Source organism: Thermobia domestica, chromosome 16 (genome assembly GCF_964235325.1).
Source record: "Thermobia domestica chromosome 16, izTheDome1.hap1.1, whole genome shotgun sequence".
Lineage (NCBI taxonomy): Eukaryota > Metazoa > Arthropoda > Insecta > Zygentoma > Lepismatidae > Thermobia > Thermobia domestica.
Window position 1 is genome coordinate 177972750 of NC_137469.1, and position 14488 is coordinate 177987237.

The window sequence follows — 14488 nt, forward strand, 5'->3', positions numbered from 1 at the left end:
TCAAGTCATATTACATTAGAACAAAACACTCACTGTTGAATTTGGATAAAGATAACCACGACAAGGCTTGGGATAGTTATAAGCATCTTCATTCAAAACTGCAAACCTCTGTGACTTTTAACTGTAAATGTAACATAATTTGTACATAGGCAGAATTGTATAAGTTGGTACCATTTGCCTATGAGTTACCGATTAAGAAGATAGAGTGAAGTGAAGTGACATTTTAAGTTATAAGAAGCGTGTGTGAATATTAACATTTTTGATTGTTTTCATGTTGGTACTGACTTTTCAAAAATCTTGTTTTCTGTAATGAAAAAAAGAAGAAAGAGAAAGAAAAATAAATTATAAAAATACATATTATTTGTGAAGCTAAAGCTCTTCATAAGTATCTGTCTGTTAAAGGCAAAGGATTAATTACCGAAAGCATTTCAAGAATATAACAATCCGATTAGGACCTCCAGTACAAATAATAGATGAGTGTTTGTTAATTTTAACAAAATGTGCCAGAATCTACCTGCATTAAAGAAAATTATATAAATTACTTAATACTTAGAATCGAAGGATTATTTCAATGAAGGCATATAAAAACAATTCTTAATTATATCGACCGATATAAATTCATAGTACATTATCATTGAAGCAGAATTAAACAATGAAATATAGCAACAGAAAATTTACGCATAAATTCATATAGTAAATTGACATTAAAGAAGGAAATAAACAATTATGCAAACAAGCAAAGTAAATTAAAATAAATACGGCTTCGATAGCAAGGAACTATTTTGAGGTATTGTAATGAACACGAAAAATTGTAAGTTAGTCACTTAATTTATGTCCGATGAAAGAAGGGAGTATAAAACACATTTACAGTAGTTCACTTCTTCTCGTGCTTTCATCACATGTAAAGGGCTCTAAGGACCTATCCGGTTTGCCATAAGGATCAGACTGTCACATGATCAGGTCAAAGTCACGTTGCGTACTAACTCGAGTCTGGAGATTCCAAATCCAGATGTGAGATATTTCAAGCACGTAACATTCACGTGAGTCTCTCTGGGTGATTAGTGGCAAATGCATATAATTCATCATTATTATTGATTTTAGTTAAACAACTTGACTTTAGATAATGTTCTATCTCAGTTTAAATTACATGCTATACATCGTTTCTAAGGTCTTCATTATGTCTTTATAATAAGCTTTCAATTAGCCATCTCCTTATTATAGTTTTTGAGATAGGTGGACGACTTAATTTTTTTCATTGATTTCCCACTGACTTTAATGTTCATGTTTCGTGATTTTTTATGTTCCATCCGGTTCAGGGCAATTTGCTTAGAATATACATAGTTTCTTCTACTTTTGACCTGAATTTTAGTCATCTTCTTCGTTTAGTTTTAGAGATAACTGGAGGAATTATTTGTTTTTCATTCATTTTCCATTGACATTAATCTTAATGTTTCGTGACTTTTGTCTATGTTCCATCCATTTTAGGACAATTTGATTTTCAAATATAGAATCTACATAGTCTCTTTTACATTTGAGCTAAATTCCAGCCATCTCTCTCTCTTTTGGTTTTTGAGGTAAGTGAAGGAATTATTTATTTTTCATTGATTTACCTTCACATTAATGTTAATGTTTCATAATTTTTGACTATGTTCCATCCTTTTAGGATAACTTGCTTTTGGAATTTGGAATCTACATAGTCTCTTCTATATTTAAGCTGAATTTTAGCCATCTCCTTTTTTTTTTTTTTTTTTTTTTTTTTTTTTTTTTTTTTTTTTTTTTTTAGATAAGTGGATGAATAATTTCTTTTCCATTCCTTCCATTGACATTAATGATAACCTTTCGTAACATTTTACTACATTCCATCAGTTTTAGAATAATTTGCCTTCGGAATATAAAATCTACATTATCTCTTCTACATTTGAGATGAACTTCAGAGATCTCCCTCTTTTGATTTTTGAGATAAGTGGAAGAATTATGGAATTATTTATTTTTCATTGTTTTTCCACTGACATTGTTGTTAATCTTTCGTGATCTTTTACTATATTCCATCAGTTTTAGAATAATTTGCCTTTGGAATATAGAATCTACATTATCTCTTCTGCATTTGAGATGAATTTCAGAAATCTCCCTCTTTTGGTTTTTGAGATAAGTAGAGGAATTATGGAATTATTTATTTTTCATTGTTTTTCCACTGACATTGTTGTTAATCTTTCGTGATCTTTTACTATATTCCATCAGTTTTAGAATAATTTTCCTTTGGAATATAGAATCTACATTATCTCTTCTGCATTTGAGATGAATTTCAGAAATCTTCCTCTTTTGGTTTTTGAGATAAGTAGAGGAATTATGGAATTATTTATTTTTCATTGTTTTTCCATTGACATTATTGTTAATGTTTCGTGTTTTTTTTGACTATGTTCCGTTCATTTTAGGATAATTTGCTTTTGGAATATAGAATCAACATGGTCTCTTGTACATCTGAATTGAACTTTAGCCATCTTCCCCAAAGTCTGTTCACATCATTCCAACAGGATCGGCTCTTTATTCTTATCTATAATCACAATGAGGATTAGCACAGTTTATTTACTGTAAAGTTATTATATTGTGTACATTTTTTAATGACTACGATGAGTCTTGAGCACAAGAGAAACGAAAACTAACATAACCAAAATAATATACGAAAATTAAGTATGAATACCTCTCTCATTGGTCCAAAAGTTATACTTCAGTTGTACGAAAATTTTATCCTTTATTCCTTCTAGTTGACAACTAGTATAATCAGAAATACAGCGTGTCTATAAAAATACTATCATATTTTAAAGTTGTATTATGTAGTTTTAAATAATCGTTTTTAAATTAAATTGATCACATTTGAAAGGAAACTCAAATATTTTTCAGTATACCTCATACACATTGTGATTTTCAGGGCTACATACAAATGCCTCTTGCACTTGTTCCACAATTTCCGTATTGATAGATGATCCCCCTCTTGTAAATTAGTCATTGTAGCTTTGGAAAATTCAAGATTACTAATAAAACTCCAACTGACCAAAGCAGTATATATAATCTTAAAATATATATACTGCTTGGGTCAGTTGGAGTTTTATTAGCAATTAATAATCTCCCTGAATGGCCTTTCCTTTGATGACATATGCAGCCACGATCCACAAAATCACGGTACTACTTGAAAATTTACCTGTGTGTGCAGGATCCTGAAGTTGAAAGCTTCGCCTGAAAGCACGCTGAACCTGCACCAGACTCTTCATGCTGTGATATTCCAAAACACACCAACTTCATTCTTCTGGTGTCACCATAACTCCTTAAAACTTATTCTTTAATAACAACACAACACAACGAAAGGAAATAAATTTACGTTAGCACATTACGTTATAACAGTACAGAAACATAAAAGCTTCCCAAGTGACCTCCAGCAGAAACAGCAAATGCCTGTTAAATACCCAACAATGAACCTATATCGACTTATTACAAAGTAAACATGAGTGAATTTAGTTTTCCTCTGTTTGATTCCATTTGTTAGTGGCATTGTTGTGCATTGTTGTCCATTGTTGACATGCCCAAAAATATTTTAGTTTTTATTCGAAATTGACTAATTTCATTCAAATACGGTTATCCAAAACGACGTAATACCACTTTAAAGTATGGACACGCTGTATTTAAGTGGATTCTCTATACCTTTTCTGGCTCTTTGTTATATTGCTGTCGCAGAGCATTTGTGTTCACTGTGTTCAAAGTCGAAGAGCAATTTTTCAGGTACATATATTGAGAGATTACGAGACAAATCAGTCGCCAAAATATACCACTAACGTAAATTCTTTTATCAAAAACTTCGGAATTAATACAAATACTTGGGTATGTATAGCTGTGATTAAACTGAAATTTAAAACAACCTAGGCTTACCATTTAATTATACAGAGTGACAAAGATAAAAGAGGCCTTGTGTAATACTGAACGTGAAATTTGGAGCTGAGTGTTGTTTTTCCTTAACGTTAGTGCGGCGCTCGAGCGAGCTCATGTGATGTCGAGTTAGTGCTGTTAGTGGTTAGTGCTGTGTTGTCATTAGTCAATTTGAAGCTTGTTGTGTGAATACAGGCCAACGGTTTGTAGGCACCACTTTCCTTAATAACAACGTGAACTCTCGAGTGTATGTAACGGAATTATTGGAACCATTCATGGCGCAATTAATGGAGGAAGAACGAGAGTATGCGCTTTTGCAGCAAGATGGCGCTATGGCGCATGCTTCATGACTTTCAAAGGCATATGTCTATGAAGCTTTCGGGGAAGAACGTAGTTGTTGCAGGTTTGTGTCCTTCCAGATCGCCCAATCTGTCTACTTGTGATTTTTATTTATGGGGTAATTTAAAGGGTAAAATCTACAGTAACAACCCACATACAATTGAAGAGTTCAAAACAAATATTCGCAATGCTATTACGGAAATCACACCAAATGAATGATCAAAAGTTTCCAGAAATAGGTTGAGATGTACTGAGTTGTGTATCGAAGTTAATGGTGAACATTTTCAGGACCCCCTGTGAACTATTATCCACTGAATGTTAGTACGTTATTCTTGATAATAGTACATTACTTCATAAAAATAATTTACTATTCTGTAATCTGTGTTTACAATAAACGAGTTATAAGGCATGGGGCCTCTTTTATCTTGGTCACCCTGTATTTGCCCTACCACTTAGCACCTACCACTTGCTCTACCTATCACTTAAACATTATTTTTGTTTGAACTCTGTCCAATGTCGTTTAAGGAGGAAAGAAAAAAAAATAAATATGAATTATTATGTTAAACTTACATGCCGATAAGTGCAAAATAATAATAAAATAAGAACGAAATGTGAACGCCGGACTGCCAATAACTCGAACGCCTGTCTACCGTTTACTGTGCAATTGAATTTTGTATTTTACGTTAAAAAAAAAAAAAAAAAAAAAAAAGAGAGAGAGAGAGAGAGAGAGAGAGACTGGAGACAGAGAAAGAAAACAATGAATTCCATAGAAGTTTTCTTGGTCCTGGCAAGCAATTATTAGAAGGTGTCTTGGTCTGGCTAGTTTAAGTCTGAGACGTCCCGAAAATGAGCATGAAAATATTCTACCAAGAGGAAAATTGGGATTTGATTCCTCGTATCTCCGAACCAATATTGTTGTGTTTCCAGCATTGTTCCATACACTGTGTGAAAACAAACTAGTGTAGTAAATGTGTATGTTTATCCAGTTCTGACACTGATTGGCAATTAATCGACAAATGTTTGAATGACAGTTCAAGTGATCAGCTAAATAAAATATCAAAACTATTACACGTGAAATTTAATGAACTCCTGAAAAACTCTGTGAATTATTAATTAAAAATTAAATTACATTACGTAGTTTTCTTTTTACAATAAATTGGCTAAGGAAACAATAATTTTAGAAAATCATTTCAACGCATTAGAAATATTTTTATAATTTTCGAGGAAGGAAACGTTCAATATTATGTCATTCATTTCTTAATAATTTCAGTTTTCGATCTGGAATACATGTTTAAACAGATTATACGAGGGGCGACCCAAAAGAAACCGGATTATTGTTCTAAAAAAATAACTTATAATTTATTAAGTTTTTTTTACAAATTTCTTTCAGTCTCCTGCAAAGTACTCTCCATTAACGCGATTAACTTCTCCAGTCTTCTTTCCCAGTGTTTGAAGCACCTCTGGAAATCTTCAACTTTTATATCGTGTAGTCCACTTGTCGAAGTTCTTTTTGTAGCCTCTACACCATCAAAACACTTTCGTTTTAGATTTTGTTCAATTCTCGAAAACTGATCATCACGTTGGTCAAAAACCTTGTGTTGGTTTCAATCTGATTTTTCAAGTCCTGGCTCAAATTCAGAAGAAACTTTTTGATGGTATGTGAGCAGCGAGAAACAAACTTGGCGGCAACATCTCTCATTTGCAAACCCTTACACTGGCACGAGCTCTAACTCACTCCTGTCTGTTTTGAAATCGATCAGGAAACGACGATTCTCGATCCTAGCTCGCGCCAAGTGAACTTTGTGGTGGACAAACACCGTGTGCGTGTTTTTTCTCGGGGTTCTCTCGTTTCCTCCCACTTTCTTCATTCCACCATTTCATTCATTACTTCATCATCACCGTCTCCTATAGCCTTACCGGCATAATCGTGGGACGTAAAACTGAAAGATTTCATTTTCATTTCGTTGATTTTTTGGCAGATTTTTTCGATGATTTCGTCGTTTCGAAATGATGAAGAGCACTTAGAACGAGCATAATCTTCAACACTCATCTCACTACACTTAAAGCGTGAAAACCACTCAACAAATTGTGTGCTGTTCATAGTATCCTTCTGGAAAGCCTGTTGAAGCATTTGGTAAGTTTTCGTTTCCGATTTTCCAAGTACGAAGCAAAATTTCAAACACACTCTTTGTTCCTTTGAATCTGTCGCAACGATTTCGCAGACGGCAAACGAGAACAGTTGAGAAAAAAAATAATAGGATGCAGTAGCGGTTCGTAGTCTGTAGAAGCACCGGATGCAATATCAAAGGTATGTAGATGCGCGTAAGTGTTTCCCTCCCCCAGAGTTCTTGAGTTTTATCCAAAAAATATTCAGGAAATATGAAGAGGAAAGTCTTTTTGAGCTATATTTGTATATTTATTGATTGAAGTGTATTCTCTAATATTGATTTAATATATAAGCTATTTTCTTTATTTGAAACAACCACTATAAATGTACGTTCATAAACTATTTGTATACCCAGGTACTATTTATATACCCAGGTACACTCGTGTTATTGAACAAGAGATAAATTGAATATATAGTAAGGTAAGTGCACCAATAGCTGACACTTTAAGGATGCATTTCTAAATCTAATGCTTTGGTTTGTAAATAAAACAACATAGAAAGTTTATGACTTTAGTAACTGAAAGAGTTTAAGGAAAGGTTTTCAATTGATATAAGACCTTCAGATAAATATATATGAGTTACCGAAATTTATATGGAACATAACCCACTTGTACCAGTTGCTGACACACAGAAAATACAATGATCCAATACCTGACATAGTAATATGCCAAAAGCTGACAGTTTTACTTTAAAGAATTTATATATAATGAAATCATTTATTAGTAAGAATAACATCACGTATTATTTTAAAATATAGGTTAAACGGAAGTAACAGATTTATAATAGGTAGAATCTGCTCTTTGTTTAGTACTTATTCAAATATATCCATTTAAAATTTCAAGACATTTCTTACCTTTTGTTAACGCCATAATTCTCAATTTTTTCTATCAGATATGCTCCCACCTTGGAATCAAATCATCCTTAGGTGAATTGATTTTTTTTTTCAATATGTCTTCATATGCATACCATAGCTTGTCTTCAACTTTCGGACAACACCAGCCATATCTAGTCTTTAGTGTAAATTTGACGAAAGCTTCGTTTTGCTTAGTCTTCAAAACCCTTCCTGGAAAATATTCACTTTTTTACTGAACATTTACATTAACATTGACGTGAAGATTGCCCTCGGACTAATTTTTACAAGTTGACAGCCTTCCCTGATACCAATCGCCACTGTCTCCGTCAGATTCAAGTTGAAGCTCAATGGAAAAGTCGGATGATTCCTCGAAGAAAATGTCACATTTTCTCCTTCGTCGACCTTTTAGTTTCTTCTCTTCCTTGCCTTCTTCGCTAATTCTCTTTGTTCCCTCCTTTCTCCCTTTTTTCCCTGGATACATTCCTTTTCCTTTCGTTTATTTTCATTATATTTCTTCCACTCTGCCGATGTTGCGACTGAAGCTATTTTCTCTCTCCTACTCTTTAAGGTAGGCGTGATTGTATGGTGCGGCCAAAATAAGAATGTTTTAAATGGTGAGGGAATTAATAGTATCAGTACTTTCCTTTGCTCTCTGCTCATGGGAAGGAACGCCAGTTTCTGTAGTTTTCGAAGTCCTTGGAATTGAAAACATAGTTTCACTTCTATTTTGATGAGTATAAATTTTAGTTACTTCTGCAACTTGTTCTAGCGTAGAAACGTGAGTTCCTGTAATTTCCGAAGTGCTTGAAATTGATATATTAGTAGTGTCATTCGTATTTTGTTGAGTAGATATTTCATCCGTAACTTGTTTGTTGTCCATTCTGGGTGGAGGATCATGTCTGTTACACTTCTCTGCATCCATAGGAGGAAAAGATCTTTATCTTCTGTGTTGCCTAAAAGCGTGTCATCACAATTGGAGATTTTTTTTTAACTTTCTCAGTACAAATTCTTTGTTCTAGGAAACACAATAATTAATTTATTTTCTCGTGATGAGTTTCATTGGAGAGATTTCCGAAAGATATCTAAAGTTGTTCCTCCTTTCCTGAACTTTTGATAGTCTGCATTATCAGCGTTGAATGGGTAGAAACCACATGCTCTGAATCCATTTTGTATTGCAGTTGGAGTTATTGACATTTTCATTTTCATTTTTTTTTTTTCAAAAGAGGTGCAAAGTCTTCATTTCTTAGCTTTCTACCGTCATGTTTGATTCTCCACTGATGCACACCACATTTCAAAACGCTCTTGAGTGGATGGAAAACTGAAACATCCATCGGTTGAAAAACATGAGTGGAATTCAGATACAAAGCTACAAGCACAATGCCATTGTTACTACAAAAAGTGCTTAGATGCTCAGTGAGATGCGATGCATGACCATCAAGGAAAACCAATACAAGAGTTTTGATATTTGACTTTTCAAGTCACGGTTGAAACACATTAGTCATATATTCATAAAATATCCCTACTGTCATCCAACCTACTCAGATCTACTAATACCCCAATTCTTAGGCATTTAATTGGCTACAGAAGCTGGTATTCGTTTGCAACTCTATACAACCATCGGGGGAGCCAAAATACATGCACTAGTTGTAATCAGCATTGTCATACATTTTTTTATCATTGCTTGCATATGTGTATATAGTTTTTTCTTATTTACGAAGTAACACCTTATTTTCTTTCGGAGACAAAAAGGATACAGTCTCGTCTACGTTAAGAATTCTGGATGGATCTTAAGGTGTCTGGATAAAATACCGCACTCTCGGCTGTTTTAAGAAGTTCACACACCTCGGCTCATCTAGTTTCCAACTAGAGGAGAAAGTGCCACTATCTATCTGTGTTCTAATCAATGAAAAGTTAAAAAGAAGCAAACCACGAATTTTTATTTTATCTTAAATCTGTTTCAGAACAACCACAAGATATTTTTCTGTAAAATGATGTTTACGTCATTGCATTGCTCAAATCCATTGAAAATTTTTATGTCAGGTCTTGGTATAAAACAATATTTTGCTGCTCTAATAAGTGACAACCCCTGTCAGCTTTTGGACCGAGACATCCAAATTTAGTGAAATTGATAACAGAAGACAAGTGTTGCTTTATCGTGTAAATTATGTATGAAATTCATAAATTAATCCCGTTATGCTGTTTACTAATCCCTGACATGCAGTGTCAGCTAATGGAATAACCCTACACAAAGGGACACCAATACCTGACACACACCCTCCTGAAGTTTTAGAATTTGAAATTTAACAAAATTTTCCTCCCGCAATTCACTATACTGTTTCACCAACAGAATACATATTCAACATTCTACTGAACTAGAATAAAATCATAAATTAACATAAGAGTAACAAGGTAAGTAGGCTTACCGTATTTCTTAAAAATTCTTCTCATTTTTGCATATTTCTTCATAGCACGTAATTCAACTTCGTCATACTTCTATCAGTTTGCACGCAAATTAACCACGACTAAGCAAAATGTTGCTAAACCACCAAGAAAAGTGTGAGCGTTGAGAAATCTGTTAATGATCACAAATAACCTTATTATGTTCAATTTAAGATAAAAGTGTCAGCTTTTGGAGCAGTGTCAGCTACTGGTGCACTTACCTTATGTGCTGTAAGCCATGAATGATGGCGTTAATCCAAAAGAAGAAAAAATAAAGGAAATTGCATATGTTCAAGCAAGCAGTTAAACAAAAATTATTTAATTAAATAAGCTATGCATTATTTTAAAATAAAAGGTCTTTCTTTCCTTCGTTTTTTTCGAACTTCAAATTTTTATATGACTTCATTGAAATCTGAAATGCTGCTCGCCAAGTTTTTCTGAATAAAAAGCATCGCTACCGCAAATATTTTCCGCTTTATTCTCTTTAGGGTGCAGAAACACGCCTCTCCTCCGACAATACACATTTTGTTAGCATTTCTTTGTATGAATATAAGGTACAAAAAGTCCATTTTCAGAAACCACGTATTTTTGTCTGCTGTTCTACTATAAAGAAGCATGAAATCTAAGATGTTTTCCTTCGAAAATAATAATTAAAAAAATAGTTTAACATTCCAACAAATTAGGCTAAAGAAGACAGATGATTATTGAAAGTGAATGATTTGAAATTAATTCTTTATGCTTTCCGCCGGAAATCGAACATGGGATCATGTGCATGAAAGACACAGAGCTAGGAATTAGACCAGTGATAGGATTTTTTCTCCTTCGAGACATGATTTACTAAATATTAATATTTGGAATGATTTGTTAGTTTTCAATCTATGGGAATTAACCGTGAATTCGAAATCACTGAATTTGATGCTGAAAATATCTTGAATATAGGAATTTCTCCATTGGGAATGGTAGGTATATATCTCAAAGTAGAAAAAAGAACGAACTGCGATTGCAAGGACTAGATATTTCTGCTATTATCAATGTTCATTTGATTTGATTTGGTTTACCATTCATTCTGTACATCATATTATATGTATATTTGTCTATTGTGTCTTCTTTATTTCAGTTCTTAACTGTAACGATGTTTTAAATTGGAGAAATTTTGTGAAAACAAAATCAAGCAACCTCTTAAACACAAAAATAATATGTATGCTTCTGTACATAGTAAGATTATTATTCTTTCAGTGTCACAAATTATTTTCTATATTGTAAATTACTTGCGGCCCCTGGTTCGATCCCTGGTCGCGTCTAGTGGGCTTCGTGTTGGACGAACATCGTATACGTGTGTTTCCTCCCACTTTCTTCATTCCAACATTTCATTCATTACTATCATCTTCTTTAGTATATGGCCATAAAAAGTATTGATGAGAAATTAATTAGAAATTACTTAACTGGGTGGAGTGGGAAGAAATATCATAAATACAGTATTAAGTCCCGTTGACTACATTTATACATACTTCCTGGTGTTCCATGTTGGAATCTCTTGATTTCATGGCTGGTAATATGACAATACTCCCCCCCCCCCCAGAAAAAAGGAAAACATCTTGCTTAAAAGAAAACCGATAGGACAGTTGTTGAGGCAGTGAACATTCTTAAAAACTGCACCGATACAAGCACTAAATTAAAATACAGAATTATTTTATATTTTGATAATTCCTCTGTTTTAATCATAATGAATACTTAGGACCACAACCACCCAACTTTGAGAGGGCAAAACTCCCCCGATATTAAGAAAGAAAGAAACAATACTACCCCTAGACGCGTATTTTTTCTTTGCGAGTTTGTTTTGTAAATAACTTCTTTCTTCGAAGCGTCTGTATGTTACCCTATCAATTGAGTCAAGCGCTGCCAAGCGGAGGAATTCGTAACTATTACAGAAGCTGACGATACACCAGTTGCGGAACGAGCTGCAACTGTAAACAGGCACCTCATGTTAAGAGATAGGCGCTCGCCGCTGTATGCTCAACGTTACTGCTTCCAGTGGCAACTTTCGCTGCAACTGGAAATGTAAATCTCTCTCTTTTTTCAGTTTTTTTAATTCAATTTTTTAGAAATGCATCAATACTGTCGTGCGCCCAAGAGCAAAGGTTTATTTTTTACTGATACACTACTTTAATACCTAAAAATATAATATCTAATACCTAATACCTTTTTAAATACCTAATATCTTTAGTATTAAAAAAATATCCGGTTGCACAACCATGCAACATATAGTACCAGCCGCCACTGATAGGATGAAACGTTAACCTTGTACGCAGGCGTCGCGTCGTTTGGCCAACTGATTTGGAAAGGTCTCTACTAGACCCACATACCAGGTGAACTCTCTACCACACCTAGAAACCGCGAGCAAACGAATTCTTAGAAGGAAATTGGCCAGGGTTTATTCATCTTCAAATAACATCCCGGTATTTTCCTCGTGCTTACGAAAGATCCATGGCTGATTTCTGGTAGGGATTCGGTACCAGATTTCAAGATAAGCTCATGTTTTATATAGCCTTGATCGTGGATAAAGACGTTAAGCTCTAAATAACCATCTAAAGTAGAAATTTGTACACTGGAATTAAGATACAAATTTCAGACTCATTTAATTACGAATTTATTATGTGTTTCTCTGTGTACTTCTAAGCTTTTTTTGAAAGTTTATTTAACATTTGTAAGATTTTATTATTGATAATGATAAATAAGGAAACCAAGAATTATTTCCATAAAACTAAATAAAACAATAAATGCAATACGAACTTTTACAAGTGCCACATTGTCAGTACGGGTTCCTGGGTCGTAACTGGGATGGAAGAACACTGTGTCAATTACAGCAGAATCTGTACAAGCTGTTAGTCGATATTGAAATATATTTCCAGCCATTGCTGCTGCTGACATGTGAGTGAAAATATCGCGTTCGCTATAAAAAAAAAAAAAAAAAAATAAATAAATAATAAAAAAAACACGAAAATAATATGATTAATATAAATAAGGAAAATTCGAAATTGCACTTACCTTGGCGAAGTTTAATACCTTATATCTCGAACTAATGCTTAATTCTTCATGAGAGAGGAAATGATGTTTGGAGAAAGGAATTAAAAGTTAGCAATGAAGAAATGTCCATAAATTTTAAAATGTATCACAAAAAATACACTTAATTTTTACGTAAGTGTGTGGCATTAGCTGATAGAGGATGTTATTAGATACGGTAGCCAAAGTGAGACGGTATGCCGTACCGCCTCTGGTTTTTGGTTTTTCAGTGATGAAGGCATACCGCTTTTGTGTGTGTGTGTGTGATCAAGACATACTGTTACGGAAGAGAGATGCTAAATACCTAAAATAAATCCATTTTTATACACAGTAATCGAGGAATAGCTTTGCACGTAAAAAGAGTTCATTTCTTATGTAGAAATACATACAATTTCTAAGTTGAGAAAATCGACAATTTTATATTTTTTCTACCATTTGTTTCTAAAATGAGATGTCTTCAAGGAAGCCCATCTAGTTTATATTTTGACGTGCCATATTGAATTGTTTCTTTCGTATGCGTGTGTGTGTGTCTTCTTGTCTTAATTCATATAAATATCGTGTTTTGAGCATGGGTGAATTTAGGGATTGTCTACTGTGGGAGTGGATCTTACGGGGGTTTGAAATACCCCACGTTCGAGTGAGGAGTCCGGGAGTTTTTCCGCAGGAAATTGTTAATATAAAAACTCGGTTTTTCAGCATTTTCGTGTATAATTCTCTATAATAAAACATAAAAGGGTACTTTTTTTTGTCAAAAAGTTGGCGAGGGATCAAAGTATCTCCATGCCCACTCCGCTCCGTACCGTAACTAAAGAGGAGATCTCCAGTGATTTTCAGTCATTATGTAAATAGAAATGCAATCTTTTAGCTAACATACCCACACTGCATTTCAACATTTAGATAGCCGGTATGTCGAGTCAAAATCGTAATAAAACATACTGCCTCTGCTTTTATCCCACTTCGAATTCTGATTTGGAATAATTCTTCAACACTGCTGACAGCTCATGTGGTTCGGATTCCACGTTAATCAGTAGGTTCACGTCTCATATAGCCTCGCTGCTGAACGGGACGTTAAAATCAACTCAACTCAGCCGCTGTCGGCCAACACGTTAAGGCTATTTCTTCCCCCACATCGACATATTCACTCATTTTTAATTTTTATAGAGTTTAATTAAGTTCGTTCTTTCTAAATAAAGTAAACTACTTTAATTTGGCTATTTAAATGACTAAGATTTTTTTCTTTTAAAAGTATTTACACTGGATTTTATTGCCTACGTATTTAATACGATACAATGTTTGTCTCAAATGTTTTGATAAGCCTGACACGCGGTATTCCTGTTATTTTCATCTCTTACATGTCCTTTCCTCTAAACACTTGTCTCTGTGTTTACAATTCTCAAATTATCATGTGCATTGGTGTCAGCACATAAACTTTGAGGAGGACAGACAACCGGGGGACTGGGGTGTATGGAATACTCTCCCAAAAGCGAGGGGACTGGGATGTATGGATAACCCCCAGGAGAGCCTTATCAAGGGAGCGGCTTAGGGAGGCTGTAGTTCCGGGACTCCGAGTGAACAGGGGCAGCTAATCTGATCAAAATCTCAATTGGCTATCTAGAAAGAATCGTAAAGATATAATAATCATCATAAAATAAAATATGACCAAAAATATGAAAGATATTCCCTTAACTTTCCTACTGTACTTTTACAGAAATGTA

At 34.0% G+C, this 14488-nt stretch overlaps 1 protein-coding gene across 1 annotated transcript in view; it reads right to left on the reverse strand.

Moving 5' to 3' along the window:
• LOC145672845 (tryptase-like) overlaps positions 1-14488 on the reverse strand; it is a 113461-nt gene that overhangs the window by 27137 nt on the left and 71836 nt on the right. The window contains exon 6 of the mRNA XM_081741997.1: positions 12504-12663. Coding sequence (XP_081598123.1) covers positions 12504-12663 — 160 coding nt within the window. The remainder of the gene's footprint in view (positions 1-12503; positions 12664-14488) is intronic.